The sequence below is a fragment of the Vicia villosa genome, unplaced genomic scaffold (assembly GCF_029867415.1).
Source record: "Vicia villosa cultivar HV-30 ecotype Madison, WI unplaced genomic scaffold, Vvil1.0 ctg.001616F_1_1, whole genome shotgun sequence".
In the NCBI taxonomy this organism is placed as follows: Eukaryota; Viridiplantae; Streptophyta; class Magnoliopsida; order Fabales; family Fabaceae; genus Vicia; species Vicia villosa.
In genome coordinates, this window is record NW_026705674.1 from 284,758 (window position 1) to 300,829 (window position 16,072).

The 16,072-nt window shown below is 36.1% G+C and overlaps 2 protein-coding genes across 2 annotated transcripts; one reads left to right on the forward strand and one right to left on the reverse strand.

The window, feature by feature from the left end:
- Positions 1-936: 936 nt before the first annotated feature.
- On the reverse strand, positions 937-4,806 carry LOC131636010 (RHOMBOID-like protein 1). Its single transcript, XM_058906639.1, has 6 exons — positions 4,347-4,806; positions 2,744-2,907; positions 2,303-2,466; positions 1,954-2,213; positions 1,658-1,784; positions 937-1,549 (listed from the first exon to the last, which is right to left on the reverse strand). Exons 1-6 carry the CDS (start codon positions 4,637-4,639, stop codon positions 1,427-1,429), a joined length of 1,131 nt encoding a protein of 376 aa, XP_058762622.1. The 5' UTR covers positions 4,640-4,806; the 3' UTR covers positions 937-1,426.
- Positions 4,807-8,744: 3,938 nt separating this feature from the next.
- LOC131636002 (two-component response regulator ORR26-like) lies at positions 8,745-10,120 on the forward strand. Its single transcript, XM_058906630.1, has 3 exons — positions 8,745-8,997; positions 9,084-9,605; positions 9,699-10,120. Exons 1-3 carry the CDS (start codon positions 8,745-8,747, stop codon positions 10,118-10,120), a joined length of 1,197 nt encoding a protein of 398 aa, XP_058762613.1.
- Positions 10,121-16,072: the final 5,952 nt, after the last annotated feature.

Consider the following 16,072-nt stretch of genomic DNA (forward strand, 5'->3'; position numbering starts at 1 on the left):
CTCCGAATGAATGTATGTTGTGTAACCATGTCGTGTCTCAATCTGGATGGTCTTTCAGCCATAATTCCTATAAATAGACAAGACAAGCGTTACACAATGAGTTCATTACAAAAAAAATACAAAACTTTCCAAACAGACTACTTACGGAGATGCATCTCTAATTTCTGAGTAAACGTTAAAAATTTATTTCGGAGTTGCATCTTCGAAAATTCCTGCAACTCCAAACACCGTCAATGGTGGAATGCATACCCATAAAATATAAAAAAATAATCCATTGATCGTAAAACTACCTAACTAAATCGTTCCTCGGTAGTTCTAAGCTATCAAACACTAAAAATCTTTCGATTTCATAACCTAAAATTCAACTTCTACACAATTTTACATAAATTCAGTAAACTTAAAAAAAAAACTTACAATTTGTCTACGTAAGGTTTGACGCGTCCATAGATGTGTCTATGTAGGGTTTATGTGGTTGTATCTCCAGTAAATTCTTTACACTAATTCAGGGTCTTGTTCAGCAAATTATTGAATTTTGATGCATCCGAAGATATATCTCCGAAACTTAAAGACATTAATGTATTTTCACATAGTGCGTTAAAAAATCATAGAGTGCATTAAGAAATTGTCAATCTATAATCTCTAATACATAGGTGGTGCACGAATAAACCATGGCGGACCCCTATATTAGCTAGTCGTTCCATAGAGGACATGTCATTAATACTCCCTCGGTCTCATCATATCATAAGAGAAATTTACTTTTTAGACTCATTTGATCTATATCTAGACGAGATACTTTAATTATTCAATAAATTCAAAAAATAATTTTCTCTTATAATATAAAACAGAGGGAATACTTGTTAAATTGCAAAATTATGTCTAGATATGTTGAGTGGACTTTGATCATAGAAGAAACAATACTTGAGGCAAGAAAAGAGGTCATGCTTGAAGTTTTTTCAACTCTTTTTTGTTCGATTGATAGATGAGGCTAGGTTACAATGAGCTAAACTCTGTCTTCAATCTAGTCAAATGGACTAGACTCCCACATGAAAAACAAAAATTCTAATTCGGATTGAAAAATATACTCACTTATTATCCGACACACTTCAAGATTATCTCTAATAGAAAATACCTAAAAAAAGGAAAAATAAAAAATAAGATTTTTTAAAATCTTTTTTATGATACAAATAAAATCTGTAAGTGTAGTTTTGATCCTATCACAAGAATAGGTATCAGCCAAAGTATTATTTACACAAAAATAAACAAATCAGCTAAGGTGAAATTACTTTTTTTATATCCTGCATTATGAATACAGCAAAAGGTATAAACAACACCATAGCACTACTATAGTGCTTCATGTGAGCCTGAAACCCTAATATCAACAACTGATAACCTCCTCATAACTGTCATCATCCCTTTAGGTCAAAACTCAATTACAAATTTGAGTACACAATTGCTGAATCTGCGAACTAGTTGGATCTGTCATGAGGTATGTACTGGATTTACCGTTGCTCGAGCATGTTACATTCAGCTGGTTGCCAAGCTGGTTTGACTGCATTTTATGGTAATTAAGCACTTATAACATCAATATTTATCATATAAGTGCTTATGTATAAGCTATTATTTTTCAAAAGAGGATACTTTCTTGTAAAATGCTTACCAAACAATATGCTGCCTCTGTATGACAGCTCCATTTTGAAGTTGGAACACATGACAGATAATGGCACCAGGAGCAGTGATCGTTTGCATCCACACCTCGGAGCAGTGCAACCAGTCCAACAGAAAGCCTGTGATATTTAGACAAATTAACAGACAGAAGTTGCAATCTACTCATGCACAGAACTGAATTTCAAGCGTTAGATCAAGATTTTTCATTCTCGAGTCTTGACCCTTACATATACTTAAGCTAGAGCAACTTGATATCGAAAAAATGATGCCTCGGAGTTCAGATCTTACCCAACAATTAAAATGATCAAGGAGAGGACCCATAATACGCACTGGTATTTCTTGAATTTAGGTTTAGCACGTGTTGGGGAATAGTCTACACGAGCGTATCGTTGGTTTACCCATCCAAACTGAGGACGTATCAGAAACACAAACCCGAGAAGAAATCCAGTAAGAAAGCCTCCAATATGAGCAAAGTTGTCCACGTGCGGGAGAATCCCGATTGCGAGGTTGACAACAATGATGATTACAAGTGTGAAAAATGCTGCAAACTGAAGAACATGAAAACAAAGTTTTGATTATCAGTAGTTTTCTTTTAAGTGCACGATCATGGTGCAAATTAAGAAACTTTAATATGCACCTTGTTATCATACATAGACCAATTAGTGATGAGCTCTGATAGCATTCCTCCTAGTAATCCGAAGAGCGCACCAGAAGCACCGACGGAAATGTTCGCCTGAAGGAAAAGAGCAGAAAGCAAACTGCCTCCAAATCCAGATATGACAAATAGCAGTCCAATAAGCACTGTAGCAAATTTATGTGTGTAAGAAAATCATAGATATCCAATGAGAAACCTAAAGGAAATGTCAAATTGAAAGGTCGGCACTTAACGGACCCATGATAATAGCAGGAACCAGAATTGCTCATTTTTCGCAAATAAGGAACAAAAATAAAAGGTCAAATTTATAGACTAAGACAAAAATTCGTAATCCTAATAAGGACTAAAAGCTTACTTAGAATAAAAAAAAATAAAAAATTTAATAATCCTACTAAAGAGTAATGCAGAATATGTCACACATACCAAATCCAAATTCTTGCTCGAGCCGAATTCCAATGAAGAGAATACCCAACATATTTGCTAGTAGATGGAAAACTCCACCATGTAGCCACATACAAGTGACGAGACGCCAACCCTGGTGCATCTGAATCACTTTGTTCACATCAAGAGCTCCCATCTTCTGTAGCCTAAGAAACATAACCAATCGTCAGGAGTTTAATCACAATAATCAATTCAAAATTCAAAATTTCTATCAGATATTAAAATCCATTCATAACAAAAATTTCCTATGTTTTTCATCCACATATACACCTCAACTTATAATCCTTGAAAAAATAATCTCACGGCTCTTAATCCTTAAAATATAGGAAAGTTAGCTCCCGTCACTAGTTGTTTTGGTTTTGTCTCCATAATATTGGTCTATTCCAGAATTGACCCTTAATTTTCTGTTGTTCAACATTGTTTTACTTTTTGTCTCAATAATGTTGACCTTTACTCCAACTAGTCCTTCTACTATTTTAGTTAATGGAATAAGAAATATTGTGAAACTAATATTGTAGTCCTTCTATTACATATTGTAAAACTATTGTTGTCAATCATGGATCACAAGAAATAGCAGTTTGTTAAAATTGCGCTACGCTATAGTGCTATATGCCGCTATAGCGTATATCACAAAACTATAAGGTTACCTCTAACATCTCTGTTTCTTGATATCATGCCCTAAAACGAGACACTATCTCCATTTTACTGTGGTTCATGGTCAAATTTGAACCCAAATGATTCGAACAGGGTTCGGTTTGGTTTTTCTCGCCCCTGTAAATGGGAATTAAAACCTATTCTAGACTGAACCTAGAGATCCAATCCTCAAGTGCAGCTCAACCGAGGAGCCACATTTGTGTTAACCTGATCAACAGTCACCCACAATCAATGCTGCGCCCCAACCCTTGAGTGCAGCTCAACCAAGGAGCCACATACGCGTTAACCTGATCAACAATCGTTCGCAATCATTGCAGCGCCTAAAGATTCTCAATGCCTGAGACAATTACCACATTTCCAGGCATAAGTATTCAACCAAACTACTATATGACTGGACCTAGAGACCCAACCCTTGAGTACAGCTCAATCAAGGAGCCACATACATGTTAACCTCATCAACAGTCCCACGCAACTATGCTGCGCCCCAACCCTTGAGTGCAGCTCAATCGAAGAGCCACATACGTGTTAACCTGATCAACAATCACCCGCAATCTACGCCACACCTAAATATTCTCAACACCCGAGACAGTTACAACATTTCCAAGGCATAAGCATCCAACCAAACTACTATACAACAGCTCAAAACCATAGTGAGCAATCAAACAATAGTCTACCATACTTACATAGACTAACCCCTCTCTTATTTTTTATCACTAGAAACTCACACACACAACCGTGAGTATCAGAGTTTGAACCCTGAACCCTGACGACGACGTTCAACCTACTATTGCAAGTTTAGAATAACCCATTTTACTATACCCAAACCCAATTCACTATTAATCATAACAAACAAAAAAAAAGAAGTAAATTTTCATGAATTCCAATATGATAATATCATAAAACACAAAAACAAAACAAAAAGAAAACTAACGTCAACGAAGAAGGACCCAGTAGCGGATTTTCTTTAAGAGGCTGAAACGAGAACCTCCGGAGGAACCTCGCGATACAAGAAACCGAATTACTCGGGCAATCATTAACATACATAGTGACAACAAAAACGACGACGTTAGCAACAACAAAGAACGGTATCAACCAAGGAAACCACTTCTTATAATGCTTAACTTCCCTAACACCATTGTAGCGTTGAGTTTGAACTGGTATTGAAATTGGGTGAACCACGTTGTTGTTGCCGTTCGTTGAGAGGATCTGTAATGGAGGTGCCATGGAGAAGAGGGGGTGTAGAGGAAGAGGAAAGTGTGGTTTTTTTCTTGTGGGTTGAAATTGGTTTGTTGAAAAACTGAAAATTGGGAGAGGGAGTCAGAGGAAGAAGAAGAAGAAGATGAAGGAGTCAAAAGAAGTTTGGTTTTTTAGATTACCAACTTTACTTGCACCGTTGGGACACTCATTTTTTTATTTTACAATTTTTTAACCCTATTTCTTTATTTTATTTTTTTATTATTTGATTAGTTTTTTTTAATAAATTATTTTTTTTAGAAAATACAGTATAGGTGGATATTTGTTTAAATCTGGTTTAAGTTCGATAGGAAAAACTCGTTTTGATTTGATTGGGTGTAGTGTCGAGTTTTTTCCGATTTCAAAAGATGGATATGAGACGATAATGGAAATATTAGTATGTTTTTAAATTTGTGTCATTTGATAATTTAGAATATTAATTGTTTGTGTAATACAAGTTTAATTTTATAATTTAGTATTTGAAATAGGTTTAAATAGTCTTTTTGTCCATGTAAATTGGTGAGATTTTGATTTTTTGAATAAAGTTTTTAGATATTATTTATTTAATTTTCGTCCCTAAAGTTAAACTTAGCACGAAATCTATCGGAAAAATCTTTGAATTTTTATGCAAATTTTTAATTTAGAGATGAAAACTAAATAGATATTAACATGAACTTTTTTAAAAAGAAAAATACAATGCCTTTGATATATTTATTATATAAATTTAAAATTTTGTAAATTTTTTATTTATTATTTTTAATATTTGTTAAATTTGGACATAAATTATGGATTTGAGAAACGAGGAGTTTCAGTTAAAATAAATATTTCCAATGAGTGTATAGTATGGGGTGGAGACACTCAAAACTATTTAACAAGAATTTTAAGTTCAATTATTTATTTACATTTAAGTTTTGAATGAATAATCAATTTTTAACTAGGATTCAAATTACGATACAGAAAAGTCGTTTAAGTCACTAACCTTTTAAATATATTTGTATCTTGTTGCTAAAAAAAAAAAAAGAGGTGTTCATTATTTATACCTCTTGTTATGGATCGGCTAAATGCCCAATCCATAAAAGGTTGATTTTATTCGATCTAACGTATAAAAATAATTCACACATTATGAGAAGGTACATAATTTCTGATCTTTAATTTCACTATATTTATCTTGAATCTTGAAAGGACTTGGGAATTAGAGTGCTAACTACACAAATCCTCTCCGTGTCGCTAGAAGTGTTCAAAACCAAACTGGCCCGATAGAAAACTGCAAAACCAAATCGAAATCGCAAAATTCTGCATTTGGTTAGGATGCATTTGAATCATTTTCTAACAAAACCGCGCGGTTCAGTTTGTGGTTTGTATTTTGCAAACCGAACCAAACCGCATTACGTTAGAAAATCTTATTAACTAATATATATTTCTTTAATTCTTTAGACAAATCAACAAATATTGTATGTATATTTTATTATATTCTTTGTATGATATTTATTTTAATTTATATATCAACAAAAAAACAAAATATTATTCATTATAAATACTATTTTTACAAAATATATTTTATCGTATTGTTTGTATGATACTTATTTAAAAATGCAATTTCATGTATATCATTCTTTAGACTTAAGATAAATGTGTAAAACACAATTTTATGTATCAAATATTAAACTTATTTTGGCAATTATAAACTTTTTTATGAAAATGTAAGAATGATAAAACACAAAATTATATTTTCCTCTATATGTGTATGTATAGCTTAATAAAAAAATTGTAAAAAATTGAACCGAACCAAACTAACCAAAACCGCATTGTTTGGTTTGCTTTGCTTTGGTTTTATTTTTAAAAGCCAACCGAACCAAATCGAACCGCACATTTTTTAGCGTCAAAACCGCTTAAACCGCACCGCGAACATCCCTACGTCACCCTAAAGGAGATCAAAGCCACCGTTGAAGATCAACAATTAGCCAACTCTATTCATTTTTGGTTCCTTCGAAATGTCGGAGCTTTCATTTCTGGTTTCCGAACGGAACAGTGGCAGCGTTCGTGGAATTTTATCGTATTGTTTGTATGATACTTATTTAAAAATGCAATTTCATGTATATCATTCTTTAGACTTAAGATAAATGTGTAAAACACAATTTTATGTATCAAATATTAAACTTATTTTGGCAATTATAAACTTTTTTATGAAAATGTAAGAATGATAAAACACAAAATTATATTTTCCTCTATATGTGTATGTATAGCTTAATAAAAAAATTGTAAAAAATTGAACCGAACCAAACTAACCAAAACCACATTGTTTGGTTTGCTTTGCTTTGGTTTTATTTTTAAAAGTCAACGAACCAAATCGAACCGCACATTTTTTAGCGTCAAAACCGCTTAAACCGCACTGCGAACATCCCTACGTCACCCTAAAGGAGATCAAAGCCACCGTTGAAGATCAACAATTAGCCAACTCTATTCATTTTTGGTTCCTTCGAAATGCTGGAGCTTTCATTTCTGGTTTCCGAACGGAACAGTGGCAGCGTTCGTGGAAAACAACATACAATTCCCATTTATTCTAGTAGTTTTTAATGAAATTCTTAACGCATTCTTTAAATTAATCGTTTATCAGGCGTTATCGATCGACGATTCCACGGTATTATGCCACCTAACACATGTCCTTCGTCACGCCTCTCTGTACTTGTAACTGACACCGACGCTTGGGGAAAAATAAATCAATCGGAGTTAGGATATTTGGATTGTGATAAGATCAATGGAATTCCAAGTGTTGATCTGTCTCTGATTCTTAAAATTACCATTCATCATCATAATCTAATCGCATTCCTCGTGAACAATGGAAGTTCGTGTAATATCCTTTATTCAGATGCGATGCACCTAATATGAATCCAGCAAGCGAATCTGAATCCATATGGTGGAGAATATCTTATAGCAGTCAACGATTCGATCACTCATCCTCAAGGATTCGTGGATCTGGCGGTGATTTTGGGAGAAAGGGATCGCAAAATAAAGGTGGTCCTCAATTTTGTGATACTGTCCTAGGAAGACCCTTCCTTGTAATACTAGATTAGCAGCGTCTTTGGTCCATTTGAAAGTGACATATCACAATAAGGAAGGAAGACCGCTTGTGGTAACTTCCGCTGTAGTGAAGCTAAACAAATCAAAGAACCTATCCAAAAAGGTCTCTTAGTGTTGGCCACAAATTCAGAAACGAAAATAAGAGGGAAACCAACAGATCCCGACAGATTCAACCTAGGCGCTCGAGAGGACGAGGTTCGACCAATGCTAGATGGCGAATTTGAGACTATTTAGCTCGAGGAAGACCACTCCAAGTATGTTAAATTAGGCGCCAACCTAATATTAGATGTTAGAGTTGTGTTGATTGAATGTCTCCGGAATAATGCTGACCTTTTTGTGATAAACCTGCATCAGATGCCCGACATTGATCCTGGTGTAGCGTGTAACGAATTGAATGTGGGCACTAAGGCTTGTTATGTTTCCCAGCATCGAAGGAGATAATCTCCTAAAAAGGCCGGTGTCAATGCTAGCACGGACAAAGGCTTATTAGACGTTAATATTTCACTCCACATTTATGTATGAAGTTGGATACATGAGTTCAATATAAATATAAATTAAATAATTCACATGTTCGAACAAACTCAATCCCAGTCATTTATAGCGTTAAGAATTAGAATAGTATATATTATATTTTTGTATAAATGAATACATTGTTGTGATTTAATAATAATTTCTTTTATAATTGTAATTTGAACATAAAAAATATACAAATTTAAATTTTAAATTAGGTAAAAAAAAAGTATGAGATATACAAATCCTTAATAACTATTACAATAAAACTATTAACAATTTAATTAAGTAATAAAAGAATAGCAGTAGTTAATTTTACTAAGTTGATCAGTTTAATTGGGCTTGGAGTTGCAACCCGGATCCAAGGCCCACTTTTGGTTAGACCAATTATCTCTTAGTTTAGTTCTCTTTAAATAGATGTAACTCACTAACTTGTAATTACAACAACAACCCTAAAAACATTGCTTCATTCAATTCTCTATCTCTCTTTCTTCTTTTACTTACTGATATGGCACTTTTCTCAACTAACATCAAGCTGCTTGTTGTGCATCATGACGCTATTCTTCTTGATCAAATTCAACAAATGTGTGACCGATGTCATTATCAACTAACCATATGCACTTCACCTTATTACGCTCTTCATCTTCTTGCCGAAAGAAATGATTATTTTGATATGATGCTGATTGATGTTTGTATGCCAAACATGGATTCCTATGAGTTTCTTCAATATGTAACAATACAACACAGAATCCCTGTCATTGGTAAGTGCTTGCTTCTGTACTCAAAAAGTGTTCAAGATTTCTGTCATTAGTAGTGTAACTAACATTATGATAATTTATGTTTGTAGTGATTTCTTCTGATGGCACAAAAAGTTCTGTCATGAATTCTGTAATTTACGGAGCTTGTGATTACTGGGTTCAACCTTTACATGAAAAACAATTCAAGACCATGTGGCAGCACGTTGCAAGAAACAATTTCAATGAGAATAAAGCTGAACATCAAGTTCTTGGATTCTTGGATGCTCAAAGCCCTAAAGAAGATGAAGTTGTTGGATTCTTGAAAGCACAAAGCCCTAATGAACCTGATGCTGTTGGATTCTTGAAAGCGCAAAACCCTAGAGAACATGATGTTGTTGGATTCTTGAAAGCACAAAGCCCTAATGAACCTGATGCTGTTGGATTCTTGGAAGCGCAAAACCCTAGAGAACATGATGTTGTTGGATTGTTGGAGGCTCTTCAGCATGAAAGAAAACGGGAGAGAGAAGATGATAAGCCTCCAAAAGACAAAAGTGGAAAAAAGAGTCGGTTATCATGGACGCCGCAACTGCACCAACAGTTTCTAAATGCTGTTAACCAAATTGGCTTTGATGGTAGGACTGATTCTTTTATAATTCTTTGTTTGTGTTTGTATTGATTCTTTAACAACAACTCAACTTATGTGCATTGTTGTTGTTTATTTTCAGAGGCAAAACCTAGAAAGATTCTCAAAAGAATGGGTATTTGTGGTTTAACAACAGCTCAGGTTGCAAGTCATTTGCAGAAATATAGAAACTATTTGAAGGGACCATCTTGTGGAAAAAAGTCAAACAAAAGTCAAAGAATGGACACTCCAACTAAAACAGCATCAGAAACTGAAGATGCTAACTCAGTGTTACATCATGAGATTGAGGACCAAACTTGTCAACTGAACTCAACCCTTCAAAGTTACAATATCTCTGAAACACAACAACATTCAACTGATGTTACTGATTATCAAGATTCTGACATCGGCTATAATTATGAAGCACAAGAGCATTCAATTGATTATCAAGTTTCCGACATTATGTGTGATCCATCAGACTTGTCCATAGATTATGATGAGTTAATGTCGTTATTATCATGCTAGCATCTGATTGCACGAAGAAGTTGATAGATGGAAGACATTAACAGTTATAGCATTGATCATGAGTCAATTTTGAACTCTTAGAGATGCAATGCTTTTTTTATTGTAAATTGATGAACCTTAATACTTAAGTTGATTATTAATGTGAATTATGATTGAGATAAATTCATCAAGCATATTTTATGAAGAATGCCATAACATCACTGTGTCTACGTGTGTTTACGTTGTAATATGGATGATATGTGTTTAGGTTAAGTTACTCATGAATTATATGCTACTTGACTTTTTAATTTCTTAAGCTCAGATTGATTCCATATTTCTTGGTTTTTCTGTTGTCAATGACGTTTGTTGGGTTTTTTCTAAATAAATATAATAGTGAAGATTTTGGGTTAGTAGTATGTAAATTAAATATGAGATCTCTTTAGTCTACTTTTGGGGAGCGTCACTTTTCTACCCATAAACTCGGCCATATATATAGCTTGAATTATGCTATAGTTTAATTTAGCGGATGATGAGTTAGTTTACGGATGACAAGCATATCTAAATCTGCGGGGTTTCACTTGCATTCGAACCCGAGTCAACGGTTGAAATATATATATATATATATATATATATATATTGTTGTGAAAAACGATACCAATAACAAAGTATAATAGGGAATTATAGGGGAGAAGAAGAACACAATAATTGGTTATAACCGTTATTCTTTTACTTTCTCTTAAAACAAGATTACAAGTTTACAAGAATAACAAATAACCTCTCTCACCCTAAATTAGGATTTGCAGCTTAGCAATGATGAGAGACTAGTATGCTATTTATAATAAAACCTAACATACTAACTAATGGGCTTTTTCAGCAAGGCCCATTACACAAGCTAACTTAATAAACAAGCTAACTTAACAAATTAGGGTTTAAACACTAAAACCTAATTTAACATGCTAACAACCCTAGCATCTTCGACATCTGCATGCTAGACCCATCTTCGACTACAGCATGCACACTTCGACACCAGCATGTGAACAATCCTTCGACTTCATGCTTAACTCTGTCGAACTGTCGAACCAAGAAGCTACCCTTCGACAATACTAGAGTTCGATCCAATATCTCACAAATCTCCACCTTGGACCTAACTCTACAACGTCAAGGAACAAACTAGCTTTCTTCATGCAGCTTTATCAACTGCATACAGTGGAAAAACTTGCAACTCGGCAATGTCTTGGTGATCATATCAGCAGCATTGTCTTCAGTCGAAACCTTCAGCACTTGGACTTCTCCACGCTCGATTACTCCTCTGACGAAATGCAGCCTCACATCAATGTGCTTAGTTCGCTCATGATAGGCTGAATTTTTCGACAGGTGTATTGCACTTTGACTATCACATTTAACAGTGATACCTCGACCTTGAAGTTTCAGCTCATTCGCAAAACCTTCAAGCCACAATGCTTCTTTCACAGCTTCAATTAGGGCAATATACTCCGCTTCAGTGGTTGATAGAGCAACAACCTTCTGAAGTGTTGCTTTCCAACTAATTGCAGTGCCAAACATAGTGAAAACATATCCAGAAATAGATTTTCTGGAATCCATACAACCTGCATAATCAGAGTCGACATATCCTTCTATTACTGCTTTACTATCTTCACCCAAGGCTCCACCATAAATTAGGACTCTATTCAGAGACCCATTTATGTACCTTAAAATCCACTTCAATGCTTGCCAGTGAGCCTTTCCAGGATTCGCCATGTACCTGCTTACAAGACTTACTGCGTATGCTATGTCGGGTCTAGTACAGACCATAGCATACATCAAAGAACCGACTATATTAGCATATGGGATGCTATTCATATAGGCTCTTTCGACATCAGTACTGGGACACTGATCAATACTCAGCTTGAATTGAGGGTTTGTTGGAGTCACAACTGGCTTCGAATTCGACATACCAAACTTTTCAAGAATCTTCCGTAGATATGCCTCTTGAGATAGGCATAACTTCGACTTCTTTCTATCTCTTCGAATGTCAATTCCAAGAATCCTGGAAGCAGCTCCCAGATCCTTCATATCGAACTCCTTATTGAGTTCAGCCTTCACCCTCATCACATCTTCGACACTGTTGCTTGCTATGAGAATATCATCCACATAAAGCAACAAAATAACAAATGAATTACCAGGTCGAAATCTGAAGTAAACGCAGTGGTCGAACTGACTTCTAATGAAACTTATGCGTGCCATGAACTTGTCGAATCTCCTATTCCACTGTCGAGGAGATTGTTTCAGACCATACAAAGATCTCTTTAACTTGCACACATAATCTTCCTTCCCCTTTTCGACATACCCTTCAGGTTGCCTCATCAGGATCGTTTCATCTAGATCACCATACAAGAACGCAGTCTTCACATCCATCTGTTCCAGTTCAAGATCGAACTGTGCCACCATGGCAAGCAACATTCGAATGGACCTATGCTTCACAACAGGAGAAAACACATCATTGAAGTCGACACCTTCTTTCTGAGTGAAACCCCTTGCAACTAACCTTGCCTTGTATCTTTTCGACGTCACTCCTTCAATTCCTTCCTTAACTTTGAAAATCCATTTACAGCTGACTAACCTTGCCCCAACAGGTTTCTTGATCAGTTCCCAAGTATGATTATCATGAAGAGATTTCATCTCATCATCCATGGCCTTCAGCCATTCAGTCTTATTTCGACTCCTCATAACTTCCTTATAGTCTCTAGGTTCTTCGTCTAGAACCTCACTTGCAGAGATTAAGGCATAAGCTATAAGATCTGCATATCCAAGTCTCTGAGGTGGCTTGATGACTCTTCTCGACCTATCTCTCGACAATAGGTAGTCATCGTCAGTTTCCTCAACTTCAGCATCTTCTGCTTCTTCTTCGACTTCATCTGGGATATGCAATTCAGCATTAACATGCTCCACCTCAACAGGAATCTCTACCTGTTCCAGCTCTTCGTCAGATGTTTCTGTACTTCGACCAACATCATCAGTTTTCTTAAAAGCCATTTCAACTTCATTGAAAACTACATCTCGACTGGTGATACACCTCCTGTGACCTGGCTCTAGGCACCATAGCCTATAAGCTTTGACTCCTTCAGGGTATCCCATGAACATGCATTTCAGAGCTCTAGGTTCGACCTTGTCTTGCCTAATGTGAGCATAGGCTACGCAGCCAAATACTCTCAGTTTGTCGAGATCTGGTGGATGTCCCGACCAAACTTCTTCAGGTGTCTTCATATCTAACGCTGTCGAAGGACATCTGTTTATCAGATATGTTGCTGTCGAAACAGCCTCAGCCCAGAACACCTTTGTTAACCCCGCACTAGTCAACATGCATCTGACTCTCTCCAAAATAGTTCGATTAAACCTTTCAGCCAAACCATTTTGCTGTGGAGTACCTGCAGTAGTTCTATGCCTTGCAATACCAGAGGCAGCACAAAAACTGTCGAATGCCTCATTGCAAAATTCAAGGCCATTGTCGGTTCTCAACCTCTTGACCTTTCTGCCAGTCTGATTTTCAACCAGAGTCTTCCAACTTTTGAAATTCTCAAAAGTTTCATCCTTAGTCTTCTGGATGAATACCCATAATTTTCTGGAATAATCATCTACTATGGATAGAAAATACCTTGCTCCTGAATGTGATGGACACCTTGCAGGCCCCCAAAGATCAGCATGGATGTAATCAAGGGATCCATGTGTTCTTTGTTTGCCTTTGTTGAACTTCACTCTGCAAGATTTTCCAAGTACACAGGGTTCACAAAACTTCCGCTTTTCGACTTTGTCTCCACCAAGCAGATTTTGTTTCCCTAATTCGACCAGACCCCTTTCACTGACATGGCCCAATCTCATGTGCCAGATTTCTGTTTTCGACAAAGGTTTCGTGGATGCAACATTTGTCGAACCACTTACAACTTCAGCCTCAAGGGTATACAAGCCTTGTTTCTTCACGCCTCTCAAGACTTCCTTCGAACCCTTCATGACTCTTAGGATACTTTTCTCTCCTTGGAAAACATATCCTTTCTTGTCGAATTCACCAAGAGAAAGCAGATTTCTCTTCAAATCAGGAACATACCTGACTTCAGTCAACAACCTTATTGACTCATCATGGAGCTTGAATCTCACAGATCCAACACCTGCAATCTTGCAAGCCTTGTTGTCTCCCAGCAATACTGATCCACCATCTTGATCACATAATTCCTCGAACAAGTCTTTGTTTGGAGTCATGTTCCAAGTGCAACCTGAATCCATAATCCACTCCTTCTTAGAGTCACTGCTTGAAACCACAAGAACATCAGATGATTCGAAATCATCTTGAACAATGGCAGCGTTGCCATTATCCTTACCTCCATGATATTTCAAGCGTTCAGGGCACACCTTTCTTGTGTGACCCTCCTTCTTACAATGGTAGCATCGAATGCCAGATGCTTCGTCACTATAAGTCTTCGACTGGCTTTTGCCTTTCTTCTTGTCGAACTTACCATCCTTTCGTAAGAGTTTTCCTTTAACGGCCAAACCTTCGCCAACAGTCGAAGGTTTATGCTCCTTTCGTTCATTCAAGTCCTTAGAGTACAAGGCTGATTGAACTTCTTCAAACGTCAGGGACTCCCTTCCATACAAGAGAGTTTCTTTGAAGTGAGCATGTGATCGAGGCAAAGAACACAATAGTAACAGCGCTTGATCTTCGTCATCGATCTTCACATCAATATTTTCAAGATCAAGAATCAGCTTGTTGAACATATCCAACTGCTCAGCCAATACTTTGTCTTCAATCATCTTGAATGAATACAAAGCTTGCTTCAGGTAGAGTCGATTTACCAGCGATTTGGTCATATACAAACTTTCAAGTTTCACCCATAACCCTGATGCCGTCGTCTCCTTTGATACCTGCCGGAGAACCTTATCACCAAGGCTCAACAGAATTGCGCTGTGTGCTTTCTCGATCATAGTTGTCTTCTCCGCTGCCGTTAATGCAGCATTCATGGCTGCCTCTCCCTTCAACGCTTCCAAACAACCCTGCTGAACCAGTAGGGCTTTCATCTTCAAGCGCCACAGACCGAAATCATTCACTCCGGTGAACTTTTCAATCTCATACTTTGTTGAAGGCATCTTCTCCACGCTCACCGCACCAATTTGTTGTGAAAAACGATACCAATAACAAAGTATAATAGGGAATTATAGGGGAGAAGAAGAACACAATAATTGGTTATAACCGTTATTCTTTTACTTATTCTTAAAACAAGATTACAAGTTTACAAGAATAACAAATAACCTCTCTCACCCTAAATTAGGATTTGCAGCTTAGCAATGATGAGAGACTAGTATGCTATTTATAATAAAACCTAACATACTAACTAATGGGCTTTTTCAGCAAGGCCCATTACACAAGCCAACTTAATAAACAAGCTAACTTAACAAATTAGGGTTTAAACACTAAAACCTAATTTAACATGCTAACAACCCTAGCATCTTCGACATCTGCATGCTAGACCCATCTTCGACTACAGCATGCACACTTCGACACCAGCATGTGAACAATCCTTCGACTTCATGCTTAACTCTGTCGAACTGTCGAACCAAGAAGCTACCCTTCGACAATACTAGAGTTCGATCCAATATCTCACATATATATATATATATATATATATATATATATATATATATATATATATAAATAATATTTAATTTTTTTTAATCAAATTGTATAGGAAAATTACACATCAAATAGATTCTAAGATAAGTATAGCAAAGGGTTTTTGCTAAAATCATAGAAATTGTAATTGGAATGGGGAATTTTCCCTATATAGGACCACCTCCAAAGCAAAGCTTTGCAATTCCAAGAAACATCTCTAGCATTCCACTCGCCATCCTTGAAAAAAAATATCATTCCTACAAATCCAAAGAGACCATAAAACGGCTAGCCAAGCACACCCCTCCTTACCTTTTTTG

Coding starts and splice junctions, on each gene's coding strand:
- LOC131636010 (XM_058906639.1), bottom strand. CDS start 4,639: ATGGCACCTCCATTACAGATCCTCTCAACGAACGGCAACAACAACGTG. Junction 2,908..4,346: donor CTGGGTCCTTCTTCGTTGAC/GTTAGTTTTCTT, acceptor TATGTTTCTTAG/GCTACAGAAGATGGGAGCTC. Junction 1,550..1,657: donor CAGAGGCAGCATATTGTTTG/GTAAGCATTTTA, acceptor CATAAAATGCAG/TCAAACCAGCTTGGCAACCA.
- LOC131636002 (XM_058906630.1), top strand. CDS start 8,745: ATGGCACTTTTCTCAACTAACATCAAGCTGCTTGTTGTGCATCATGAC. Junction 8,998..9,083: donor ACACAGAATCCCTGTCATTG/GTAAGTGCTTGC, acceptor TTATGTTTGTAG/TGATTTCTTCTGATGGCACA. Junction 9,606..9,698: donor TAACCAAATTGGCTTTGATG/GTAGGACTGATT, acceptor GTTTATTTTCAG/AGGCAAAACCTAGAAAGATT.